Source organism: Thunnus thynnus, chromosome 6 (assembly GCF_963924715.1).
Source record: "Thunnus thynnus chromosome 6, fThuThy2.1, whole genome shotgun sequence".
Taxonomy (NCBI): Eukaryota; Metazoa; Chordata; class Actinopteri; order Scombriformes; family Scombridae; genus Thunnus; species Thunnus thynnus.
In genome coordinates this window covers 32,584,663-32,604,113 of record NC_089522.1, presented here as the reverse complement: position 1 = coordinate 32,604,113, position 19,451 = coordinate 32,584,663, and the positions used below count along the sequence as shown (strand labels likewise).

General features: G+C 40.5%; 1 protein-coding gene across 1 annotated transcript; it reads right to left on the bottom strand.

The window, feature by feature from the left end:
* Positions 1-5,921: 5,921 nt before the first annotated feature.
* Positions 5,922-18,680, bottom strand: si:ch211-180f4.1 (uncharacterized protein LOC100144405 homolog). The gene is made up of 12 exons (XM_067593443.1): positions 18,499-18,680; positions 18,263-18,408; positions 17,670-17,771; positions 17,188-17,372; positions 16,348-16,590; positions 16,138-16,260; positions 14,643-14,765; positions 13,632-14,061; positions 13,399-13,528; positions 12,915-13,105; positions 12,618-12,776; positions 5,922-11,591 (listed from the first exon to the last, which is right to left on the bottom strand). Exons 1-12 carry the CDS (start codon positions 18,578-18,580, stop codon positions 11,028-11,030), a joined length of 2,478 nt encoding a protein of 825 aa, XP_067449544.1. The 5' UTR covers positions 18,581-18,680; the 3' UTR covers positions 5,922-11,027.
* Between the last annotated feature and the right edge of the window lie 771 nt (positions 18,681-19,451).

Sequence of the window (19,451 nt, the reverse complement as noted above, 5' to 3'; positions counted from 1 at the left end):
TATGGAGAGTGTGTATGTAAATATTTATATTACATTAGTAGATTATTAGTATTCATGCATTAAGTTATACGCAGCTCACTGAGGTGGAATTAATTTGAACTATAAACAGTGTATTTAACATATTGATCATGTGATTTGTTTTCAAAATCTTAATCTGCAAAGTAACAAATAACTGAACTTTTAAGTTATATTACTTACTTATACTTTTAAGGGGCAGAAAATGTAAATACTTAAAAGTACAACAAAGTTGTAAACAATACACAATTACAAAAACTAAAAATGATTTGCAATTCATTTTTTAAATTTAACTGTTTATCATTTAAAGAAAGAAAAAAGAAAAAATAACTGTCAACTTGCTACTTTGATAATCTTTATCAATTAGCCTATTTTTTTTACTATACTAAATGTATCAATTTAATAATTGAGCTCGTTAACCCAAAGTGAAGAACTGTGTACTTACTGGCGTAGTGTGCAAATTTTGACAGGATAGTGTCGTCTCAAATCAAACGCAGCCATTGTGCACTTACCGGAAATTAGCATTAGCTAGTGTTAGCATTCGCGTTATCGTTCACGCTACCAAATCATTACAGACTGCTAAATTAACCCAAAAAACATACTGATGGCTTATATCCGACAACAGTATAGTGGTGTATAATGTGGTGATGTTCACCGTAGTTACAACGTACTTAGCCGCCCTCTCCAGTTTGAAAAGTGGTCCCTCCCCTTCCACTACGTAGCCAAGATGGCGACCATTGAGGCCGAGAAGTGTCCATAGTTCCACACTCAACTTTTTGACAGTTTTGAGTGCACTATCTGGGTACTCACTCATTTTTCCATACTTCTGAGTGTGAATGCACTTATGCACTCAAAATTTTAAGTGTAAGTACAGAAGTGTGCGATTTGAGACACAGCAACTGTGTAATGCTGTTCAGTTCTGCCAAACCCTGACTACCTCTAAATAAGGTTATTCTTAACTCATCTATGCCTCTACTGGGCATTGAACTATAAACAAGACACTATGCTGACTAAAGTTAACTGAAGGTCACAGTGCAAGGCAGAGTAAAAGGAAACCAGTCTGACCGTCTGCACAAAGCAGCGTATCTCCAGCTGACCTCGGTTGTCATAGGAGACAGCCGACCTTATCAAGACAGCTGCTTATGCCAGCCAACCGGTAGACAGAGAGATGAACCGCTCTGAAATAGAAAGGTCATGACCTGCTGCTCCCAGGATAGAAGATGACCAGAGAATGACCTGGAGAACACGAATAATTCCCCCCACAGTTGATGGTAAAACGTTATGAAAGTCTGCGATTGGCAGTTGATGATTGGTGAGACTAAACCCCCAAAGTTAGCTGGATAAACCCACTAATCACGGAATATAACCTCAGTGACATCCACAGTTACACAGCAACAAGTTATACACACACAAACAGACAGAAGGTGTATCTGACTCACATCATCTGAAGCTCTTCTTCTTCCCTTCATTAAGGTGAACTGCTTCTTATCGCTGTGATGCTGTTTTGTTTGTTTGTTGACGGATCTCTGTACCTTCCCACCATCACTGCTAGCTAACAAGTCAAACAGCATGTTAGCTGATAGCTTTAGCAACACTGGAAAACTCTGCTGCTTTGTTCCATTTAAACGATGACGCCGTCTTTGTTGTAAATGAAGAGTGAGACAGTTCACAGTTTTTTTCACCAGAGTCTGCAGCTGATTGTAATCAGTGAACATCAACTTCACCTGCTGTGCTCCAGCAGGCTGCAACCTAAAATCTTACTGAAACTAAACTGCATGTTTTTTGTCGTCTAACTGGTGAAACTGGGGAAGAGATGGACGATGAAATACAAGTGTAATTTTGTGTTATTTGACAAAAATGACAATGACAACTATTCTGGATTGGTCCTGGTTTGCATTTAGACATTGTAGTCTTTATGTCGTTATTCTTTGTTTAGTTATTTACATTTACATACCAATATACCAAACATATTCACAATATTAAAGTGGCAATCTTGAAGACCTCCGTTTCCCTCTCTTTGGCGGCGCCATCTGGCGTTAAGCAGTAATTGCAGGTGTGTGTTTTGGAGCTCGCTCACTCAACCTCCCAGAGATCCAAACAGTGTCGCCGTGTGACGTCACACTATCACAAGTGACTTGAAGAACGAGTCTGTTGCATTAAGTCCACCTTCCCTCTCTGGTGGATCCACCGCTGGCTGATGGAAAACACGTCACTAACTTGTGATTTGAATGCATGGCGGGAAAATACTCATAATACTGCAAATGCAAGAGCTTTGATCAGCTGAAGTACCAGACCATAATGTAATGAGGAAAAAAATTACAGACATTATAATTGAAATTTTGAAATAAGGAATAAAATGTTAAATGTTGTAATTAAATAAAATCCTGGAAACGGCTCAGTTCATGTTGGAGAACCAAGCAGATGAGTTGTGTTCAGGAACCTGCAGAGTTTCCAGCAGCTCTTTGGCTCGTAGGCGTCGAGTCGCTCAGTGCTGGTTGTAAAAACATTAATGTAACATCACTGTAGAACATTAAGCTGGAGCTAAAACACTACATGAGACAAAACCAGTGGTGGAAGAAGTATTTAAATCTTTTACTTAAGTAAAAGTAGAAATACTCAGTTACAAGTAAAAGGCCTGCATTCAAAATGTTATTTAAGTAAAAGTAAAATCAAAATAGGCCATCAAATACAAAAGTACTCATTATGGCCCATTTCAGAATCATATATTTTATATTACTGGATTATAATATTGTTATATTACTGTGTATCAGTAATGTTGCAGCTAATCTTAACTACTTTATATGCTGCCAGGTAGTATAATCTGTAAAAATATATTATAATTTATGAGTTGATAATATTTTTGGTTTAATAATCTGAATCTGCACTGTATAACTAAATCTGTCAAATAAATGTAGTAGAATGAAAACAACCATATTTGTCTCTAAGATATAGTGGAGTAGAAGTATAAAGTACCTCATATTGTAATTAAAGTTATATTCCACCACTGAACAAAACCCTCATCATCATCATCATCAGCTGAGGCAGCTGCAAACAGAGTGAAATTATACAAATTATATACATTATATATATTATATACATGAGTTAGTAATAAGACACCAGGCTCAGGAGTGACAAAGTGTGTATTTATATTATCTTCCCCTCCCACACACACACACACACATACACACACGTCTTTAGTTACAGTTTGTGCTCAGTGTTGAGTAATAATAATAATAATAATAACAATAATAATAATAATAATAATATAAGCAATAGTTGTCTTCAAATATAGAGCGATTACACTTTATACAAAATACCCTGCATATTACTGTCAAGTTTAATTTAAATGACATGAGAAGTGTGATGTCATTGTTTCTGGTTGTTCACCCTGTTGGCCACCGGAGGGCACCACTGCCGCTCAGTTTTCACCCTCAACTCTCTTCATAGGTTCAGACTGAATGAAATCAGATCCAAGTATCATCTTTTGTTTGATGTTTTCAAGAAGAAAAAAACAAAGAAAAGCCAAAAAAGTCTCAGCACAAGGTCTAAGTCAGAGAGGTTTCTGAAGCTTTCAGCCTCATTGTGTGGACTTCATCAGTGGATGGAGATGCTCAGTTGTCATTGAGATGGTTTCCTTTCCTTTCCTTCCTTATTGTGGGATTTTGGTCGTATATGTGGTTGAAAGTCCAACCTTGTGTTGAGACCTTTTTTTGCCAAACTGGCATTTTCAAAGTCTTCAATCTCAAACAAGCAAAATGTAATTTTGCAGTTAATAAAACTATAAAATTACAGTTGTAGTCGTGTATGTGTTGCTCGTGGACACTCAGTCCAGACATCTTGACCCTTTAATGCTCCTTTAAAGCTCAAACTAAAAACTACGTCTGCAAAAACCATTTGAACAATGAAAGAAAATATTTAAATTTGAGTTTTGTGAGCTGCAACTGTTGACTGTTTTCATAAGTGATGAACCTGCTCATTATGTTCTTGATTAATCAATTTAAATCAGTTAATGATAGAAAACAGAGAAAAGCAGCAAATCCTCATATTGTAGAAGTTGGAACCAGAGAAGCAAAGAAACATCTTTAAAACAGTATATATATATATATCTATATCTTTAAAATGCCCAGAGCATCCTTTGAGTGTTCCTGAAGTGTTTTGGTTGACAGACAGTTGAGGGAATTTTTGGCTAAAAGTCTGAACAACAAACCTGCAAACTGATGGATCATTTTAATACCTGAACTGTTTGTTTAACGCTGTGGGTTTAACTCAAACAGTCTGGATTTACATTTCATAAGACGTGGAACCTGTTCAGTTTATTTCTGAAGAGTTCATTATTTCTTTATCCAGATAGTTTCAGGACAAAAGAAGGAACAGCCATCATGTATCTATCAGACCAGAGACACGCTGCATTCAGCTCCAACTAACTACTATTATCGCTATTTTTCATATTAATCAATTAGTTGTCTGGTCTGAAATATAGTGGAAAACTCAGTTTCTCAAAGTGACGCATTTAAATGTCTCGTTTTGTCCAACCAACAGTCCAAAACCCAAAAATATTTAGCTCAGATAGAGATTTTGAGTTTTGCTGATAAAAGACAATAAATCAATTGATCAAAAGCACTGATTGACTAATCTACTCAGCACCAAAGATATTACCTCATAATTATGACAAACTATAAGATCTGTATTTCATAATTATGACGTATGGATCTTAGATAGTTTTCCTACAATTATGAGATACGTATCTCATAATTATGAAATCTGTACCTCTTAATCACATGAAAACTCATAATTGCAAGATGCAAATCTTGTATATATGAAATTTATGTGATTTTGATTTGTGTGTCTTGTAATCATGACTCATAATTATGTATATAGTAATTAAGTGTAAAATATATCATAATTGCAAGATGCAGATCTTGTAAATATGAAAATTATGACTTTTGTGTCTTGTAATCATGACCCATAATTACATATCTCACAATTATGTTAAAACTATCTCTTAATTATGAGAAAACAATCTGACAATTATGAGACACAGTAGCAAAGCAGATGGCCGCCCACCAAGAGCTGGGTTCTGCTTGAGGTTTCTACCTGTTAAAGGGGAGTTTTTCCTTACTGCTGTCGCCAAGTGCTGCTCATGGGGGAATTGTTGGGTCTCTGTAAATTAAAGAGTACGGTCTTGACCTGCTCTATGTGAAAAGTGCCCTGAGATGACTTTTGCTGTGATTTGGCGCTACATAAATAAAAACTGATTGATTGATTGATATGTATCTAATAATTACAAAAGCTTTACCCCATAATTACATGAAAACTCATAATTACAAGATACAAATCTTGTATATATGAAATTTATGTGACTTTGATTTGTATGTCTTGTAATCATGACTCATAATTATGTATATAGTAATTAAGTGTAAAATATATCATAATTGCAAGATGCAGATCTTATTAATATGAAAATTATTATTTTTGTGATTACATATCTCGCAATTATGTAAAAACTATCTCCTAGTTATGAGAAAACAATCTGACAATTATGAGACACAGTATATATGTATCTAATAATTACAAAAGCTGTACCTCATAATTACATGAAAACTCATAACTATCTTAAAACTTGTAATTATTAGATACAAATTTTAAAAATGAGATATTTGTCTCATAATTATAACTTCCATATGTTTCAATTATGTCTTAGCATCTCATAATAATGAGATCATATCTCATAATTCAGAGGACTAAAAATTATACCATGAGATACGGATCGTATTAATAAAGAAAATTATATGTTAAATAATAATAATGATAATGTTATCCTGTAATCATTACTCATAATTACGACAAAACAATTTAATAATAATATATATATATATATTGTTAATATATATATATATATATTAACAATAAATGAGATTGATTAATATGTCATGGTTATATGAAAACAATTAATAATTATGAGATCTGTATATCATAAATATGTAATCGTTTTCTTGTTATAATGAATTCTGTATCTTGTAATTATGACCCAGCATCTCCCAATTATGAGATTCAAATGTCACAATTACACGAAAACTCTCAGAATGAGATGCAGATCTTGTAAATGTCAGATTTTTGTAAGCATGACTTCTGTATCCTGTAATTATGAATATATCTTGTAATCTATCTTGTAAATGTATGTGATTCAAAGTCATAATTATGATATATGGAAGTCATAATTATATCTGATATCTGAGATAATATCTGCTTTTCTTTGGTGAATGCAGGGTGCTTCTGTACAAACACTTAGCTTGTGTAACATTAGAAGTCTTCCTGCAGAACTCTGCCGCTGGTTCAGCTGGGATCGAACCCACAGCTCTTCCAGCAGTTTGCAGGTTGTCACACAGACGAGGTTTCATACAAACAGTCCTAAATATGAGTGCAAAGGCATGCAGCACCACCCGCCTCCCGAGTGCAACGTCATCAACAGCTAAAAACTCCACAAACCCAAAATAACTCAGTGTTACAGGATATAAAACAGTCAGAGGTTACAACTCTGCGTTTGTGACAAACAAAAGCACAACGTGGTCACTGTTAGTGTCAGTGCAGAGGGTGTCGATAAAGTTGGATGTAACAGTGCTGTCAGTGACTGAGCTTTAACCTGAATCCATCCTGCTGCAGGACCACACAGGTCTAAGACAGTTTTGGATTGTCTGTTTTTGTTTTTTTTTTTTTTTAAATGAAACTGAAGCAGGATGGATGCAGGGTTAATACATGGACGACTGTCACCATGACAACCACTGTACACATTCCTGATGCAGAATAAATGCACGGCCCACTGAATAATTGCAATAATAATAATAATAATTATGCATTCATGCTGTGCTGATGAAGAAGCACAGGGCACAAAATTAGCACCAGCCACAAGCCAAATGCCGGTAAAATATGCAAGTGGCTGGTAGGTTTGCTTCACTCACCAGCCAAAAAAACAATGGTCAAGTACTGACTGGCTGGTAAAATGTAAACATTCACGAGCCATTTGACCAGTGGACAAAAAAGTTAATTTTGCACCCTGAGACAGCGTGTCAAGTAAAGTGAAGGTTAAAGGTCCCGTATTCAGACAGGAAGTTCTTGATGTTTGTTTGGTTTGAAGCTGAACTTAAAGCGAATAAATGTGCAGACTGAAGTCCTGATCACACAGGACGAGCTCTGCAGGCTGGAAAACATGAGGTGTATCGCTGGTTTTATGATGAGAAACCTGTCATCACCAGAGCAGCAGAGGAAAAAGTTTTACACTGAGTTAACCGAGGACATTTCCCCCTAAAAACACAAACAAGAGCAAATGCAGCAAAACAGCCTGTAAAACACCTGAAACTACTGCCAAACTATTTGTTAAAAAGAAGTTTCTCATGTGTTCATGTATTCTCTTTTGTTGAGTCCCAGAACTCAGCATCAAGATACTGTAGATCCCTTTGAAATCTCTTTTTGACAGTGTATTTCCAGAATCTGCTGAAAAGACTCTTTTGCACATTTGGATCATAAAACATTCAATATACAGAAACAGTGTTGCAACTATTATCAGTGAAAAGTAGCTTGAAAGGTCGCTAGGTGATATCACATGCTAATTTGAATCTGAGTTAAAAGAATTGTGTCAAGCTAAACTTAACTAATTAGCTTTACCATTTGCTTTTATTATTTTTCAAGCTGCTATCGTCTCATCAATATGCATCTAAATCTACCTCTGATCAAAATCTAAATCTTTTTATAAAGGTGTGCAAACTGTGGAACCACAGCCTGTATATAATGCTGGACATAGCGAGCTGTGATGTCACCCATTGGTTACATTGGAGCCAGTTTGAAGCCCAGAGTTGCAGCTTATGTTCAGCGCCCTCTTTTACGTTTGGCTCTGGAAACAATCCGCGCCACCTCAGACTGAAGCTAACGCTAGCTTACTGGGAACGATTGCTGCACACTTGGGCATTTGCTAAATAACACAGCAGGCATCATTATCAAATATCATTAAACTTATGAAAATATTGCGGCAATAGTCTGACTCAGCGGGAGCCGGGGAGAGCAGCAGGTGAGCCAACTGTCAATCACAGCTGTCAATCACCACCCACATGACACACATCAAAGCAGCTATAAGTCTTCCAATCTTATTAACGGAGCAATAATTTTAAAAATGCCCTCAGTGGCACTTCTGCATCAGCTTCAGCCTCAAACCATGCTATGTGCCGCTTGTGTAGAACTGAAGTGTCATGAATAGAGAGACACTGGAATCAACTCATTTTTGTAAACTCTGCCTCTAAACCTCTAAACTATAAAAAAAACTTAAATGGTCACATTAATAATTTAGGATGAAAACAAAGAACAAGGAGTTCCCTGGAAGAAGTAGGCGCTTTTTTGGGAAAATAGTCACTAAAGGGGGGGTAAAAGTCTCCAAATCTAGCGGGAATGTCTCTAAGTTGGCAACAATGGCAGGAAATGACATATGTTCATTCTAGTTTTGTACAACATCAACCGAAATTAAAACATTTCATTATCAGTTTTGTAAATTTATGCTTTTTTTTCCATTATTAATTACATTATTATTTTTATATAGAAAATAAGGCGTTTACATTTCACTGTGCACTGTGGACAGAATGTTTTTTGATCCAGATGGAAATACCTTTAAAACTTTGTCAAGTGTAGATAAACCACATTCTGGGTTTTTCAAAGATCATCAAAGAATTATTTCTTTAGAAAAACATTTGCAGTTCTCTGGGAGTCAAATGTAGTGATGACAGACAAAAAAATGTTTGTAAAGACAAAGTTGCAACCCTTAAATAAATACCACCATGTGTGCACCGTCATCCAGCTTAAAAACTGTTGTTTTTGTTCATACATTGAAAGTTTTTACTTGCCTGATGACAGTAAAATTAAAATCAATTCTTCATTTTTCTAATATTGTAATTAAAGCAACTGACAACAAAAGTAGTAACCAAAAGATTTATCAAAAAAAAGTGTTATTCTGGAGGTACATGGCGAGACAGAAGGAATCATGCAAACTAGATAAGCTTAAATGTAAAATTCTGGGTGTAAAGTAATATATCGTCTGCATACAGTGATATAGTTTGATTTATATTGGTGGTTTGTACTCCAGCATGTTTGAGCTTTGCAGGATAACTAATGGTTCTATGAAAATGGCAAATATTGAGGGAAGGAGTGGACATCCTTGTGTTGTACTCGTGTGTAAAATTAAAGCTTAATTCAACATTATTTCCATTAAATAACTTTTATAAGTATTAATTATGTTAAGAAAAATTGAACATTTGAATACGGGACCTTTAAGTGCTACGCTGAAAACATTTAGAGTGAAATCTTCCACATGGCTGCCTGTGCTGAGTGTTAGTGCTGCATTCGTGTTCATCAGATGAACTAAATTACAATAATCTGATTTTTTTTTTTTTTAACAGTACGATTACTGTCAGTGTGCTTGACAGAGAGAAGACAAGGGGGAGGAGGACAGAAGAGAAAATGAAAGGAGAGGAAAGAGGTGAGTAGAAAACATCTGGACTCACAGGTCAACAGTTCATCTGTCCTAAAAGGTCTCTTCAGATGCTGCTCCCATTCAAACCAGCTGACGGCCCAATTACAGGCCCCCGACCCTCAGTTTGAGAAACAGATGTTAGGGAAAACAAACCCATCAACCTCTTCTGTTAATGTCTGTCCGTCTGGTGTCTCTACAGGACGTCCAGCTGCCCGGGTGGTGATAAAATAAAAACTGATGCTGTGAGAAAAGTTTATAACAAACCTGGTTTGATGGAAACAGATGGGTCTATTTTCATATTTTAGCCCATTAAATGCAAATCTTGTTTACTTTCTGTTACTTTCTTGCCAACACTACAGTACTTGCTCTTCTTCTTCCCTGCCTTTATTGCTGCATTTCTTGGTGCATTAACGCCACTTGGTGATCAGTGGAATTGGGTGAAACCATCAGCAGGACTATTGATCATGTCATCCATGTGCATGTGTCCATGATAACAAACAAAATAGAGGCCCACTCGTAATAATATGAAGCCAAAACTCTGCAGGGTACCTTTACACAAAGTAGCAGTAACAATTTTGTATACAAAAAACACATCAATTATTTTGTGTGGTAAAATGAAGAAAATATTGAAAAATTCAAATTTTGTGTATTTTTTGTTTGTTTTTTTAAACTTATTTTTACTGCCAAGTCCTGCTCAGTTCTTATCTCGGTTACAATTCTTATCAAAAATGTTTTTTTTTTTAATGTGTTTATGTTAAACAATGAATATCAACCTAAAAAAAAGGAATTGATTAGACTAAAGTCTTTAAAGTCTTTTTAAAACATGACTGCTTTTTTTCTGTCTGTTATCCACATTTACCCGTTTATTTATTCTAAAGTACTTTTTAGTTTCCTGTAATTCACCTTGTTGCTTTTAAATGAGCTCAAACAATAAACTGATTTTGAAGTTTGCTCTCAGCTGCATTAGTACATGATTATAAAATTAAAGTTGACTGTACATCATCTGTGGTGGATTATTTCTCTCTCTGCAGATTTTGATAGAAATTTATGAAACTGATGTGTGTCTAAAGGAAGGAAATCAATTTAAAAACTGATGAAGGATTTATGATCAGCAGGGATGGAAAGTTAATAGTCTAAAACATGAAAAAAAACACCAGAATGGTGCTTTAAATGTGAATTTGATGGGTGTGATGTTGTGTTTTGGGCAGATGGAGCGTCACTGTTTTTATCCGTCATTTAGTTCTCCTCCCTTTTTCTCTCAGCAGCCAGATGTGTTCGTTATCGACATCTTTAAATATTTTATACCTCCAGTCTGTCTGGCTCTTCAATGAGTCACATGATCTCTCTCTCTCTCCTCTCTTTCTCTCTCACATGTGCATCCTGCAACTTTCATCCATCCAGTTTCTCTTCTCGTCGTCCTCGTCCCTCCTGAAACTCTCCTCGCATGTCTGTCTTTCTATAATTTTAAAACGTCCCCTTCGCCTTCCCGTCCTCCCTCCTCCAGCTACCACATGTAAGTCTTTGTTGTGTCGATTTGGCTCCCCGTCGCCTCCTCCTCCCTCTCCCCGCCCTCCCGCTCCTCCTCCTCCTTGTCGTCCTTGTCCTTCTCGGCCTCGCTCTCCCAAAGCGTGATGAGCGGTGGGTACAGCTCGTTCAGAGGGATGGACGTGGCGTGCTGCATGTACTTCTTCAGCGAGTGGCCGCAGGATTTGTGCTGCTGCACGCGGCGGCCCATGTAGACCACCAGCAGCGCCATGATGGACAGAGCGAACATGGAGCCCATGACGGCTGCCAACGCCACACTGCTGCGCCGCGACGCCACCAGCTCCACAGAGAAACCCGCCTCCTTAGTGGTGACGTTGAGGCAGGAGGTGTGAACAGGAGAGGAGGAGGAGGGGGAGGAGAAGGAGGAAGAGGAGGAGGAGGGAGTGGTGGCGGTGGGGAAGGAGCTGGGGGAGGAGGAAGGGGAGGTGGGGGAGGGAGGAGAGGAGGAGACGGTGAGGCAGATGTGGTACTCTGTGGCAGGAAGGAGGTGAGTCAGGTTATACTCCTGAACATCCACAGGAACCTGGAAGACAAAAACAAAGTTACAGGAAATGGTGCAACTGGTTAAGCAGGTAGGCTCTAATGAAAGACACTATCCAGTTGCATTATGGGAAATGTAGTTCCAGTGTTTTGGGAGTTTAAAAGTCAGGACATCTCGACCTCTGCTGCAGAAATTTGTACAGTTCTTCCATCTTTCTTTAGTCAATCTCTCACAAGTAAATAATCAGAAATACAAAATTACTGGAATGGTAGAGTAAAGTAAAGTAAGCTGAGTTAAGTTAAGTTGAGTTTAGTTATGCTGAGCTAACTTAAGTTGAACTAAGTTAAATCAATTTAAGTAGAGTCATTTTTTGCAGGCAAAACAGCAAAGCAGTGAAAAATATTAGCAGCTGTTGGCCTGAAACCTGCCATCTTACAATCAGGACAAAGAGCAATAAAATAGCATAAAGACAAGAAACAGAGAAACAAGTTGGACAAAATATTCTTCATTCTTCATACGTATGGGCTGAATCACAAACATATTTTTTTAGAGTGAATACTTGAAAGAATTTGGCAGAAAATAGCAGCAAAAATCATGTAGATGTATACAGACAGGATTTGAAGGTGATTTGGTTATTAAAACATTCTGTTATTGATCACAATTTTAATTAAGAAGAAGGAGTATTTCTAATGTAATATGAGATTTTATTCTTATTTTAGTGATATAAAATATGTGCAGAAAAATAAAATTTGATGTTGTAATAAACTTCAAATAACGCGGAATGATCCTTTAATTTTGACTCATATCACTTGAAAATTTTGATTCGCTCTCAGGCCGGATGTGTGCTGTGTTTTATAAGTCAAATGAACGAGCCAATCAGAGCCGTCTGTGGCTGTGATGCAGTCGATGTCAGACAGATGTGAAGTCTCTAATGACCTTTAAACTTTCATGAGATATTTGCTCTTATTTCTCCATCTGAGGTGATTCTGACAGTACTGGAGCTCCCTCCAGTGAAGGGACAGCATTAGTTCACATGTGGGAGGGTGGAGGGATGGCGGATGCGTTCACCTTGGCGGTGTAGCTGATTTGAGGATTGTCGATGTGCACGGTGGCGCTGGTCCAGCGGGGCAGAGGTAGGGGGGCGTCCTGCTGGTTCTGACCCACAGATGAAGCTCCTCCGCTGGGATACAGCTTCCACTCCAGCACCACCGACTGGGCGTGCACCACCTTGCACAGGAAACATGTTAATCTCCACTGATGAATTCATTCAAGGAGCGTTAATGATGTTAATAACATTATTAATTACATACAAAAAAGATTAAACACAATGTGCTTTACAAAAGATGAAAAACACACAGCAGGTACCTTCGCCAGCACGACCAGAGAGGCTGCAGCGCTGGACGAGTTCCCCAGCCAGGGCTGCTCTCGGCCGGGCTGACCACCCTGCCAGCTCCCCCTGTCCGACCACGAATCCAGAGACCCCTGAGAGTCCACAAACACCGAGACGCTCTTTGTGTCTGCTCCCTCTATGTTCCACGCTACACAGGTATACACACCTGAGACACACAGAGAGAGTTTTAATACCACAACAAAACTGATACTGATCGGCTCCAGTTGGTGTCTCATTTACATGTGAGACTTTGAGTTATATATCGTTAAGAACTTTATTATTTTTAATGTAGAGAACAGTATTTTGCTTCAGCATGCAGCTTTAACCTCAACACAGGACAACGGAGCAGTGAAGTGTGAGGAGTCGCTGTTCTTCCTCATTCTGCATTCACATTTCAGTTTTTCTCCTCAAAGACACCGAACATAGAAACTCTCCTAAACATGTGCTTTAGTTCCTGACCTGCGTCTGACGGCTCGGCGTGTTCGATCACCAGCGCTCCCGGCTCAGACACACGATGCTTCTTCTTCTTCCTGCTCAGGCCACGCCCTTCCTCTGATATGATTGGTGCAGCCACGGCCTCTGAGCTCACCTGACCAGGAAGACAGGAGGAAAGGTTTGTTTGGGTGATGAACACTATTACCAACCAAAACACACACACACACACACACACACACACACACGACCCCGCTCACCTTGTCTCCAGTGGGCGTGACCCAGTAGAACTGGGGGGCGGGGTCAGCGTCAGCCCAGCACTCCAGTGTGATTGGCTGTCCGCCGCTGACGTTGATCGCAGGTGGAAACGCGTGAACAGAGATGTGCGGCAGGCAGCTATTGGCTCCGGGTCCTCCGCCGTCAGCCCCGCCCCATGCGACCGCCACCACCTCCTGCAGCTCCCGACCAATCAGGTGAGGCGGGGAGGAGCAGATGGTGACGGAGGACTCGAGCAGCTTGAGATGTGATTGGTTGCCGAGGTGAGGACCCCAGGAGGAGAGACAGTCACAGCGCAGAGGGTTGGAGTGAAGAGACACCTCCTCCAGGGAGGGGAGGGAGGAGAGGAGGTCTCCAGAGAGGAGGCTCAGCTGGTTGTTATGGAGGAGGAGAGTACGGAGGGAGGACAGGTCACTGAGAGGGGGAGGAGGAGGAGAGAGGAGAGGAAAGAAGAAGAGAGGAGGAGAGAGGAGAGGAAAGAAGAGAAGATGAGAGGAAACAAAAGGAGAGGAGAGGAGAGGATGAGATTACAGGAGAGTAGAAGAGTAGAGGAGGTGAGGAGAGGAGGAGATTAGAGGAGAGTAGAAGAGTAAAAGAGGTGAGGAGGTGAGGAGAGGAGGAGAGAGGAGGAGATTAGAGAGTAGAAGAGTAAAAGAGGTGAGGAGAGGAGGAGGGGAGAGAAAACAAGAGAAGAGGATGAGAGAGGGGAGGAGAAGAGGAGAAAAGGGATGAAGGGAAGGAGGAGGAGCAGCAGAATGAGAAGCAGAAGAGGAGAAGAAAATGGAGAAGAATGAGGAGGACAAGGAGGCGATAAAAAGAAAATGAAAAATGGAGAAAAAGAATAAGGAAGAGAGTTTAGATCTTCATCTTTATTTGTCCAGATTAGTTTCTTCTTTCATTTGTTCTCGTGTAAAATTAGTTGTAAACTTTGTGAAATTGTGTGAATTTGTCTCCATGTGACGAGACAGTTTCTCCAGTTATTTCCCAGCAGTCACCTGAAGGCTTGCGGGTCGATGTAGGACAGTCGCGGGTTGTTGCAGAGCTCCAGTTTGGCGATTTCTGGAAGGTTCTGGAAAGCTGCTCGTTCCACCATCAACAGCTGCTCCATGTTGTTCAGACTGAGTCAAACATAACTAACAGTTATTACTGAACACAACACGCACAATACTCTGAAATAACACGACATCACAGCAGAATGTTTAATTTATTTAATATCATGACGCACCACCACCACCGCCTCTGGGCAGAGATACAGGTACCGCAGGGTAAAAAGTAACAGGTTTAAATTTTCCTTTGTTCCAAGTGTAATAAATGTATTTAATTTGCACTAAACCTGGACTATACTGCTAAACAGCACATTAGTACGACTAACACTCCAGTGTTTGATACTTTTAACGAACAGATACCTTCTTTTTTGGTTGTCTCAGGTCTTCCCACAGGCCCTGAACACTGCCGTCATCAAGCCACTATTAAACACTCTAGACACTTCACTAATGAGCAACTATAGGCCCATATCAAACCTTGTGGCACTAAACAACTGTTTTGATGTCTTCCAGTCAGGATTTCGACCACACCACAGCACTGAGACTGCTCTTGTTCAAGTCTTCAATGACATTCACTTAAACACTGACAGTGGCAGAGTTACAGTATTAGTATTACTAGATCTCAGTACCGCATTTGACACGGTCGACCACAACATATTACTAGACAGACTGGAAAACTGGTTGGGACTTTCTAGCACAGTGCTGGTTTGAATCCTACTTAAAGGACAGGGACTACTTTGTGTTTATAGGTATTTACACATCTCAGTGGACAAAAATGACATGTGGAGTTCCCCAAGGCTCTATTCTGGGGCCTCTTCTGTTCAACATCTACATGTTGTTCTCAGTTTTTCAAGTGTCTTAAAACAACAGTCAGGAGCCCAAATGAACATTGAAACGTGTTTTTCTTGCTGTAATCATTCCTCCTGTTCATACTGACCTTTCAATGGAAGTGATGGAGGACAAAATCCACAGTCCTCCTTCTGTGCAAAAATGTATTTAAAAGTTTATCTGAAGCTAATATGAAGCTTCAGCGTCCAAATGAGTCAAATCAAGTAGATATCTTTCAACGTTACAGTCTTTTTAGTGTCAAAGTCCCTCTTATTGTTACTATACTTCCACCTGCAGCTCAACAGGGAAACACTGTCCGAGGAAACACAAAGAGGGAATTTGATGCTAAAAAGACTGTAAATGTGTCAGATATCCACTTGATATGACTAACTCAGACTGATGAAGCTGAATAGAAGCTTCACACAGACTTTTAAATGACTGTGTGGACACACTGTGGATTTTATCCTCCATCACTTCCATTGAAAGCACATTTGAAGGATCTTTTAATATCCAGTATGAACAGGAGGAATGATTACAGCGAGGAAAACCTCTTTCACTGTTACTATGGACACCTGACTGTTAAATATAGTGAATACGGGGACAGTATGTTGTGACTCACCTGAGCTCCTCCAGGTGCTGAAGGTTCTGGAAATCTCCCTGCTGGACTCGGCTGATTGGGTTCTTGTTCAGGTCCAAGAACTTGAGGTTAGGGAGCATGCTCAGAGCGTCCCGGGGAACAGACCTGTCAGGAGGACGGCAGGTCGTCAGTCATCGCTCGGCATCTCAGTGAGAGAACATTACAGACAGCAGCTCCGCTGGTCAGACTCACCTGAGCCGGTTGTCGTAGAAGGAGAGGCTCTCCAGGTAGTCGAGGCCCAGGAAGGCGGCGGCGGGGATGGAGGCCAGTCCCATCCCGGCCAGCACCAGGCTGTGGAGGCGGGACAGAGGCAGGAAGTTCTTCTCCTCCAGACCCAGAATGGGGTTCTCCCCGATCATCAGGATCTCCAGGGAGGGCAGGGACTCGAACCAGCGGCTGTCGATCGCCACCAGACGGTTTGAGTTCAGGTGGAGCCTGAAACACAGAAAACACAGTCAGACAGGGAGGAGACCTGAACACCTGCAATGCATGCTGGGTAAAGTTCAGACTTGTCTACTTGTGAGCTGGAACTAACAGACTTTTTACAAAGAAAATATGACCTGACAGTGAGATGCAGTCAGTTAATCTGTAATCTATATTAAAAAATAAAATGAAATGTAATACAGACCGCACTGCCTCTGTTCATGTTCACGTATTGATTAGTGTGAAATGTGTTGATATCTGTTCATATGAGAAGCCCACAGAGGCAGCGATAATGTTCTGTCCAATAAAAACATGAAGCTTCACATTATCTTCAGACAAACTAATGTGGCAGCTACAAATATTAGATTTCATCTGTGAGACCAACATTTATCTTCTTGTTCGTCATCCGGCTGCGATGCAAACTGCGACTACAGATTTGATTTGACTTTCTGACCGAGGAGACAGAGTTGAGTAATCCTACAGTGCAGGAGGCCCCTACATCACCCTGATCCACTCCAAAGATATTTTGTCTTGTTTTCCACAATACCAGCACTTTAAATGAAGTTGGAGCTGAACAGAAGAAGAAGAAGAAGTAGGAGTGCGAGGTACCGCAGCAGGTTGGTGAGGCCGGCGAAGGCTTTAGGTCCGATGGAGGAGATGTGATTGTGGTTTATGTAGAGCTCCTCCAGGCTGGACAGGTTCCTCAGACTAAAGTCCTCCAACTCCTCGATCTGGTTCTCCTCCAGGTAGAGAGTCACCAGGCGGCCCAGAGAAGACAGACCCATAGAGCTCACCTGGACACACAGCAGCGTTTTTAACACACCTCCACAAAGCAGCAGACAGAAAGATCAGGATTATGTAGACTGAGGATGAAAATTAATTCATTAAAGTAACAGAAATGTAACATGAGGTGGAGACGTAATGTTGCTGCTCTGTGAAAACTGTATTTTCATAAATACAACTTGATTAGTTGTTACGGTTGTGATGGTTCAGTTTAGTGCCAAGGAAGGTATCATGTTAACGAGGGTCCTCACAAGTGTAGAAAGACAAACGTGTGTGTGTGTGTGTGTGTGTGCGTACGTGTGTGTTACCTGTGTGAAGTGGTTCTGTGATAGGTCGAGCTCCGTCAGGTTGGTCAGACTCAGCAGTTCAGTGGTGATGGAGGAGATGTTGTTACTCTGCAGCAGCAACACCTGAAACACACATACATGACCACTGACATGACAGGTGTGACTGTTACCTGTGTGATGTCAGTGTTACCTGTGTGATGTCAGTGTTACCTGTGTGATGTTACCTGTGTGATGTCAGTGTTACCTGTGTGATGTTACCTGTGTGATGTCAGTGCTACCAGTGTGATGTCAGTGTTACCTGTGTGATGTCAGCGTTACCTGTGTGATGTCAGTGTTACCTGTGTGATGTCAGTGTTACCTGTGTGATGTCAGCATCACCTGTGTGATGTAACCTGTGTGATGTCAGCGTTACCTGTGTGATGTCAGTGTTACCTGTGTGATGTCAGCATTACCTGTGTGATGTCAGTGTTATCTCTGTGATGTTACCTGTGTGATGTAACCTGTGTGATGTAACCTGTGTGATGTCAGCGTTACCTGTGTGATGTCAGTGTTACCTGTGTGACGTCAGTGTTACCTGTGTGATGTCAGCGTTACCTGTGTGATGTCAGTGTTACCTGTGTGTCGGCAGAGATGTTAGCTGGGACTCTCTGCAGGTGGAGTTCGTTGCAGTCGACGGTCCTGGCCTGGTGATACACAGACTGCGGAGTGTACCAGGGCCGCGTCTCACACACACACTGCAGAGGACACAGCACGGCGCCACCTGCAGGACAAAACATACAACCAAACCTCTGTTTAAAAAACCGATGATTCAAACCAAAAATCATCCGCACAACTTTTAACTGTCCGTCACCTTGGCTGGCCCCGCCCACTCCCACACACACTGATGATGTCACCAGGGAGGAGAGGAGCACAAAGAGGACTGCAGATCCCATGGTGCACTGGGGCCGGGTCAGAGCAGAGAGGAAGTTCTGGCTAAACGGTGACGACGACTTCCTCCGTTAGGTCAGAGGGGGGCGAGTCACATCTGCAGCTGGATGGAAACACACAGAAGACAAACAAAAGACTTTGAATAGTTATACTTCTATAAACTTTCATTCCAACCAATTTGTTTCTAATTTGTTTCATGATTACAGAGTAAAAACCTCACAAGAATCTTTTTTTTTTTTTAAATGAATAAAAAAAAATTGAAACCAAAAAATGACCTCAATGGAAACACTTACAATAAAACTATAGCTGAGTGTTACATTTGACAACAATATTCTTCACTTTTCTGTCACTGATCGCAGTTTCTATTTTCACTTTTGTCAGTTACGTTGCTCACGTGTGGGCGGGTGTTACAGCGCTGCATCCCTATTGGCCAGTTACCTTTTAAGAAGAGATTTAAAGTGAGACAGTGAGGAGGCCTGTCTAATGTGCAGCGGTTCACCTCTGAGCTTAAGCCTCGCTGTAGGCACCGTCAGGAGCAGCTGGTCAGCTGACCTGAGAGAGCGGCTGGGAGTGTCTGGGTGCTGCAGCTCAGAGAGGTAAGGTGGGGCTGGGCCATTCAAGTCTTTAAAAGCAAATAAAATCATTTTAAAATGAATCCTAAAACGGACGGGCAGCCAGTGGAGTGAAGCTAAAATAGGTGAAATGTGCTCATACTTGCTTGTGCCAGTTAAAAGACGTGCAGCAGCATTTTGCACCAGTTGAAGACGAGCAATGGAGGACGCACTAACCCCCGTATAAAGTGCATTGCAGTAATCCAGCTGGGTGGTCACAAAGGCGTGGATTACTGTCTCAAAGTGCCGTCTCTGAAGGACTGGT